Source organism: Euphorbia lathyris, chromosome 10 (assembly GCF_963576675.1).
Source record: "Euphorbia lathyris chromosome 10, ddEupLath1.1, whole genome shotgun sequence".
In the NCBI taxonomy this organism is placed as follows: Eukaryota; Viridiplantae; Streptophyta; class Magnoliopsida; order Malpighiales; family Euphorbiaceae; genus Euphorbia; species Euphorbia lathyris.
In genome coordinates this window covers 62649100-62656172 of record NC_088919.1, presented here as the reverse complement: position 1 = coordinate 62656172, position 7073 = coordinate 62649100, and the positions used below count along the sequence as shown (strand labels likewise).

General features: G+C 34.2%; 1 protein-coding gene across 2 annotated transcripts; it reads right to left on the bottom strand.

The window, feature by feature from the left end:
• Nucleotides 1-236: 236 nt before the first annotated feature.
• Nucleotides 237-3095, bottom strand: LOC136209133 (uncharacterized). Of its 2 annotated transcripts, XR_010677403.1 has the most exons (2): nucleotides 1797-3095; nucleotides 237-1301 (listed from the first exon to the last, which is right to left on the bottom strand). XR_010677403.1 is itself a non-coding variant. In XM_066000512.1 (1 exon), the coding sequence occupies exon 1, from the start codon at nucleotides 2899-2901 to the stop codon at nucleotides 1969-1971; it is 933 nt and encodes a 310-aa protein (XP_065856584.1). In that variant the 5' UTR covers nucleotides 2902-3095; the 3' UTR covers nucleotides 1603-1968. The 2 variants fall into 2 exon arrangements, 1 of the variants encoding a protein (XP_065856584.1); XM_066000512.1 differs by lacking the exon at nucleotides 237-1301 and having other exon boundaries at nucleotides 1603-3095.
• Between the last annotated feature and the right edge of the window lie 3978 nt (nucleotides 3096-7073).

The following is a 7073-nucleotide window of genomic DNA, read 5'->3' as shown; positions in this document are numbered from 1 at the left end:
AGACTTCGGAGCACGACAGATATAACAGGAGTTTCCCTCGAGCACACCACCCCCAGCTAGATATTGACTCGGCTTATACCCCAATCAAGCAGAAGAAAAGGCTCCACGTCAAGGACAAGTAGCAAGCAATCAAGGCAGAGATTAGCAAGCTTTTAGCAGTTAAATTTATTAGAGAGATGCACTATTCAGATTGACCCTTTAATATAGTACTTGTGAAAAAGAGCAACAAAAAATATTGCATGTGTGTAGACTTCATAAATGTTAATAAAACTTGCCAAAAAGATTGTTATCCTCTTCCTAATATCGACCAGCTCGTCGAATTTTTTTTGTCTCAATTCGACGCCATCGCGGGTTTTCAGCAGATCCCCATTGACCCTTCCGAGGCAGAAAAAAACCTCATTTTATTACTCCCAAAGGCACGTATTGTTACAATGTAATGCCTTTCGGTCTGAAAAATGTAAAGGCAACCTACCAATGGCTCATCAATAAAATGGTCGCCAGCCGCATTGGCAAAAATGTACGAGCCTACATCAATGAGATGATTGTCCTCATCACCAACGATGAAGATCATCCTCGCGAATTTGCTAACGTGTTCACCATATTCCATCAATATAATCTCAAGCTCAACCCGGAGAAATGCTTATTTAGCATTCGGTCTAGCAAATTCCTAAGATACATTATCTCCAAAAGAGGAATCGAGCCAAATCCAAAAAAGGTTAGCGCCATTCTAGCAATGTCTACCCCCAAAACGTTGCATAAAGTTCAAAGGCTCAATGGGCGTCTGATCATCCTAGAAAGATTTATCTTATGCCAGACACAGTGTTGCCTGCGTTTCTGCAGGCTCGTAAAAAAGGAGCACCCTTTAATGGAATCTGCAGTGCCAAACAACATTTGAAGCAATTAAGGCCTTCCTTACTTCACCATCGCTGCTTTGCGCACCCAAGCTCGACATGGATCTATACCTCTACTTCACGATCCCCGAGGAAGCCGCCGTTATAGTCCTCGTCCAGACCGAGGATAATGAGATCTTCCCATCTACTATCTCATCTGAATACTCAAAGGAGGCGAATTACGATACTCGAACATAGAAAAAGCTATTTTCGCCATATCCCATGCAACAGAGTGACCACGACCATACTTCCAAGCCCATACTATGATTACCAAAAATCCGCTCAAAAAAACAGTATGGAACCCCGAAGTATCTAGAAGAATCACCGACTTGTCCATCCGCTTGTCCCGATTCAACATACGCTTCAAAGCAAAAACCACCATCAAAGCCCAAGCACTAGCAGACTTTATCTCTGAATTCACAGGTAAAGTAGAAGACAAAATCGTCAAATCAGCTGAAGTAACAGCCTCTGACAAATGGAGCATGAATGTTGATGATTCAAGTGGACCCAATAGGGTAGGAGGTTTTCACCTTTTAGTTTAATTAGTTTCATTGATATGATTTCAAAATCTCCTTAACCAAGTAATTCGGTTTGATTCTTGACAACCACGTATGGAACTGTGTTGTTCACACTTCAACTGTGTAAGAAATTAATATAAAAGATGTTTGGGTGGAATTGTTAAGTAAATTATGAGTTTCATTAGAGCTAACACTTCCATATATATGATTTATTAGCAAAGCTAGTAACAAAATTTACACTCATGTATTTACAAACCCTAATTGCTTAACTTTTCGGAAACAATAAAAGTAAAAAAAAAAAAAAAAAAAACCCTAAAAAATCTAAAATCATTCACCAAAAAATAAAACTAAAAAGAACAAAATTAACACGAGGGATATCTATAGTTACCGCGCTTATGAGGGTACCGAATTTCCAATGTGCCACGTCATTCCAACAACCAGGGCCCCACATTTCCCCAATCCCAACGGCGACGTAACATATGGATTTTTCTATCCCCCTCTTAGCTGGCCCCCACAATAATCACCCCCCGCCACACGACACGGTCCATCAACGACACACATCACGCCACGTCAACCCACGACTCCGATTTCCTGCCAGATGCAAACTTGTTCATACCGCCTAAACCAATCGGCATAGCACCGACAGCCGGTTCAAATCCGTCACTCTCCACGCTCTTTCTAGGAGGCGCGTCTCTCTCACTTACCGGTAGCCGATCCCTAAAGTCTGTCGTTGTCACTGTAGCAGTACTCCTTTTTGATGAAGATCCTCTTTGAGATGATGCATCTTTTCCGCTCTTTGATGGCGGCGCGTGCTTACTTGTAGCTCTGAATATCGCCCGAAAACTCGCTAAAAATCCGCCTCGTTGCTTCCGTTCTGGTTTTTCTGTTTTACTTTCGTTTTCGATCGTCGATCTACCTGATTGTTTTTGTTTTTGCATCCGATTTTGGAGTCTCCGGTTCCGATCCTTCTTCGATCTTACTCTCCCCATACAAGAAACCTTAGGCGACGACGGCTCAACCATGGAACCATCCGATTTACTGTTGGAACCGGAACGCTTCGGGAACAACTGTGTATTCTTCCCTGGTTTACAGTGTCGCCTGGCCTCAACGAAGCAAGTCTTCTGTGGCTTCGGCAAACCGAGAATCGACGCTTTAGATTTCAAATTAGAGAACCTCTGAGAACTTGACTGATTGTTAATGTTTGGATTCAAATTAGTAGAATGAGAATTTCCTTTGGTGGAATCTTTGCGTTCAATGAAGGCGTTGCGATCGAACCAATCGAACTCTGCATCTTTCGAGAGCCAGAACGATTCGGGCGGGAAATCCGCCGGGATTTCTGATTCTTCACTTTCCTCGCCCTGATGCTGCGGCTGTTGAGTCTGCTGAGGCTGTTGCTTGTCGGTGGTTGTGGCTAATGTTTCGCAGGCGATTTTCCGGTCACATGAGACGCCGGCACAAGCTGAAACTAGAGTTTCGAGATCCACCTGTGGCATCGTCAGTAGAGAAAAATAGTTTGGAAAACAGAGAAATCAAATGAAGCAGGAAGGAGAGATTGATTTAGGAGGAGGAGGAGGAGGAGGAGAAATCAATGAGAGGAGAGAGGAAAACTGAGAAGGAAATTGGTAATCGGAGATGATTTATAAGAGAGGAGAAAGGGAATTGAACAATGGACGAGAAATTCTAACTTGTTGACTCGTGCTTGATGGTGGTTTTGGTTTCGTCTACAATTTCAGCTTTTTTATTTACCGTATTAATCAGTGAGCGGTGCGGTAGATTTTTCTATTCAATTGTATTATTTTTATTGTTTTTTGAAAAAATTATTTTTAGTTCCTAGGTAGTAGCTAAGCCAGTCTTAATCACATCCATCTTAATAAACATGTAGAATTGGCTCATTCATATAAGATCTAGATTTATTAGAATTTTAAAATTGAGATTCAAAGTATCACGAGACTTAGATTTAATAAACTCATATCTAGCGGTGAATAAGCAAATTCACTTGCTCATTAAGGTGTATGTGAAAATTACTGATAACTGATTATCTTTTTTTGTTAGCGGGTTGTTAATAACTATTTGAGTAAATGATATTCCCTCTTTCATTTTTATAAGTCATTCTAGTAAGATATTTTTTTTCTAAATATAAGTCATTGGTCTATGTGTTTTTTAACATTCCAATGTTTATTCCCAACCATTATATGAGAGAGTTTTTTTTAGTTAACCAGTATAAATTTATGAATTTGATACTATATTAATTGCATTTCTTAATTTGTGTGAAACAACTTAGGATGACTTATAAAAATAAATGAGAAGAGTAAATAATAACATGATAGAGCATTAATTTGAGGTTAAAAAGTAATAATTAACAGTAAAAATATCATTCAAGAGTAGGGATGGCAACAGATAGTGTATCCGCGGGTACCCAGCACTATCCGACTCTAATGGGATTATCCGTACCCTGTATAAAAGGGTATGGGAAGGGTATGGAATCAAAATAATTACATGTTAGTGTAATGGGACAGGTATTAGAGTACCCCCAGGGTACCCGGTACCCGTTACCCAGTATAACTCTTTTATATATTAAAAAATTTTATTGTTTTTTAGATGTAATATTTGAGATTTTAAACCCCAACCTTTTGTTTTTCAACCATTAAGTAATACCACTAAGTTATTTATTCTTATTGATTAAAGTTCAATTTGTTCATTTTTTAGATAAATGATTTATTAAATTTATAATTTGTTAAATTTGTAATATTTTTTATTTTATTTATTGGTTCTTAACGGGTAAGGGTACCCACAAATTAAATGAGAAGAGTATGGGATGCAAAAAAATACCCATTAGGATAATGGAATGGGTACGGGTAATTAAAAAATAAACGGGTAAGAGTTTGGAATTGACACTACCCGCGTGGTACCCTACCCGTTGCCATTCATATTCAAAAGAGATTTAACAATAAATTAATCATAAAATGAATTTTTTAAATTTAATAAGCTCTTTTAAATCTCTATTCACTAAACATCCGATTTGACTAGTCAAAAACTCTAAAATAATTTAAATTTCTAATTTTATTTTTAAAAAATCTTTACCAAACATGGTGTTAATATTTTTTAATATTATGGGAAAAATAAAATAAAAGTTGCGCAAAGCAAACGTACAAAATTGTTATTTAAGTGTTAGGCAAGAAATTCCGAGTTCTTTTGTTGGCATTCATACGTGGTTTATTTTATTTTATATTATTGCTTTTATGGGAAATAATTTTTATAATTTTAATTTGTTTTTTCTTAGCTATAACAATATGGTGCTTTAAAAAAAATATATATATAGCATTATGGGGTGGCGGCTAATGGTAGCTTCTATAATGAACGGCTCGGCTCCCTCTTAAGCTTGCTTTTGATTATTTTGTAGGAGTATATAATGCCAGCGGTGATTTTTACTACTGACCAAGTGAATTTAATCAGATGACGCGATAGTTTTTTCAACTTCAATCGTTAACAGTATAATCATTAAAATTTATACTTTTTAATATTAGTTATCATTTAATTTTAACTAACTCCTCAAAATAATTGTTAACGATTTCAAAATATAAATATGTAAGAATTAAAATTGTTCCGAATGATATTTACTATGAAGCTACATTTTTTATTTTTTGAAGTTTACTGTCTCTAAAAATTTACTATCTCTCCTGACCAAACAACACATAAATGACTTCAAATCGACAATTTTCAAGAATTAAAGTTTTTTAGAATATCATTAACTCTTCGAATTTTTTATTTTGAGGCTGTCAGCAGTCATGTTGAGACGTTGAGTGACCACCGGTGTTAAAAAGTGTAAGTTCAGTGGTCATACTGATAAGAATTGAAGTTACAATAAAAAAAAAGGCGGCTCGGTCGCATTACGCGTCCCCGCTGAGCGAGAAGTTGCCACAATGTTAAAATGATAAAATTTAATGGTCATGGGTAGTGGCGGAACCAGTGTCACACCTGACCCTAGACGACCTCAATCGGTATTGGACGTGAAATACAAAGATCATAATCAAAACTTAGGAGTCACCAATTTATCTAAATATTATAATATCATATTTATTTATTTATTTTGGTCTTCCTCTTCAATATATATAAGGAAATAAAATTGATGATGCTGATCGAGTATATCAACATAGTCTGGAACATTTAAGAAAAATTTGGTTAATATCATGTTTGATCCTCTATCTTCCTATAATCTTTTAAAAATTACTCCAAACTTTTAATTTATATATAAAACTATCGAATTAACCTCAAACTTTTCCTATAACACCAAATTAATATCACACACCTAATAATTATAATATATATTACTATCAAGGTATAAATTCTATAAATGTAGACACGGTCGTGACAACCAGCACCCCGGATGATCCGGGGGTCAAACATATCAGTAAAAAAAATTCAAAACGTCAAAAAAATCGAATTTAACTGAGCCTCCAACGCATTAAAACTGTAAAAACGTTATCATTTTTTTTAGAAACTAGCATTGAACTATTAGAAAATTAAACATGTTTACTTTTTTTTAAATGGTAAAGACAATAAAAATGAATATTAAATATGTCTACTTTTTTTTAATGATAAAGACATTAAAAATGAATTCAAAAGTGTTATCAAAATAAAAATAAAGAGTCAATTTAAATTAATTAATAATGATAACATGTTTTTATAATTATTGAAAAATAAAATATAAATAAATAAAAACTTCAAAAATAAATGAGGTTGAAGCGAGTCAAACATAGGACCTCTCAAATAGAAGTAAGCATCCTTAATCATCTCATCTACCTTTAAATATTGAAATAATACTACATAGAGTCAATATAATTATATCCAAAATATTACCAGACACCATTACTAAAAAAAAAAAAAAAAAAAAATTTCGATTCTCCGGCCGCTTGCCGGGGCTCGAGCCCCCCTAACCCTCCCTTGGTTCCGCCCCTGGTCATGGGTTTAATTTACCCATATAAATAAGGGTAAAGGTGAATGAATGTAAGATTTTGACGGTTAAATGTAGCAGATTGAAAATATATTATTTTGAAATATAGCGGTGGTTTCATGTGACACGTTTGGTTCAATTTTTAGCTAAGAATTGTTATTGTTGTTAGCCGTTTGCTATTGCAGTAAACTGTTTATTGTTGTTATTAACTATTTAATTATTAGTGTTTTGTAAAATTATAATGAAATGTTACCATTAGTATGTAAAATATCTAATATGAGAATGTTTTAAATTAATTAACAAATAAATTATAAAACAAAAAATATATTATATAAATGAATAAAAATAGTCTAAATAAATAAATAAACAATTTAAAATAAAAATTGTTAAATGGAGTAAAACTTTGTTTTTTCGATAATAATATTATAAAGATAGAATTAATGTTAAGGAAGAAACACATTTTATGGAAATAATAAGGATAGTTTTATCAATGTCAAATAACTACAAACAATTGTTCATAAAAAGCTCTAAAAAACTTGTCATGAAAAGCTCTGAAATGTAGGTGTTTTTTAAACCTAACCAAACACTAGTTTTCTTGCAGTTTAGAATAAATTGCTAAACATTTTGAAAAGATGAAACAAATATCCTCATTAAATGAATTTGGCCAATCACTCATTTTAATATTTTAATTCTAATATTTATATAAATTTAAAT

Coding starts and splice junctions, on each gene's coding strand:
- LOC136209133 (XM_066000512.1), bottom strand. CDS start 2,901: ATGCCACAGGTGGATCTCGAAACTCTAGTTTCAGCTTGTGCCGGCGTC.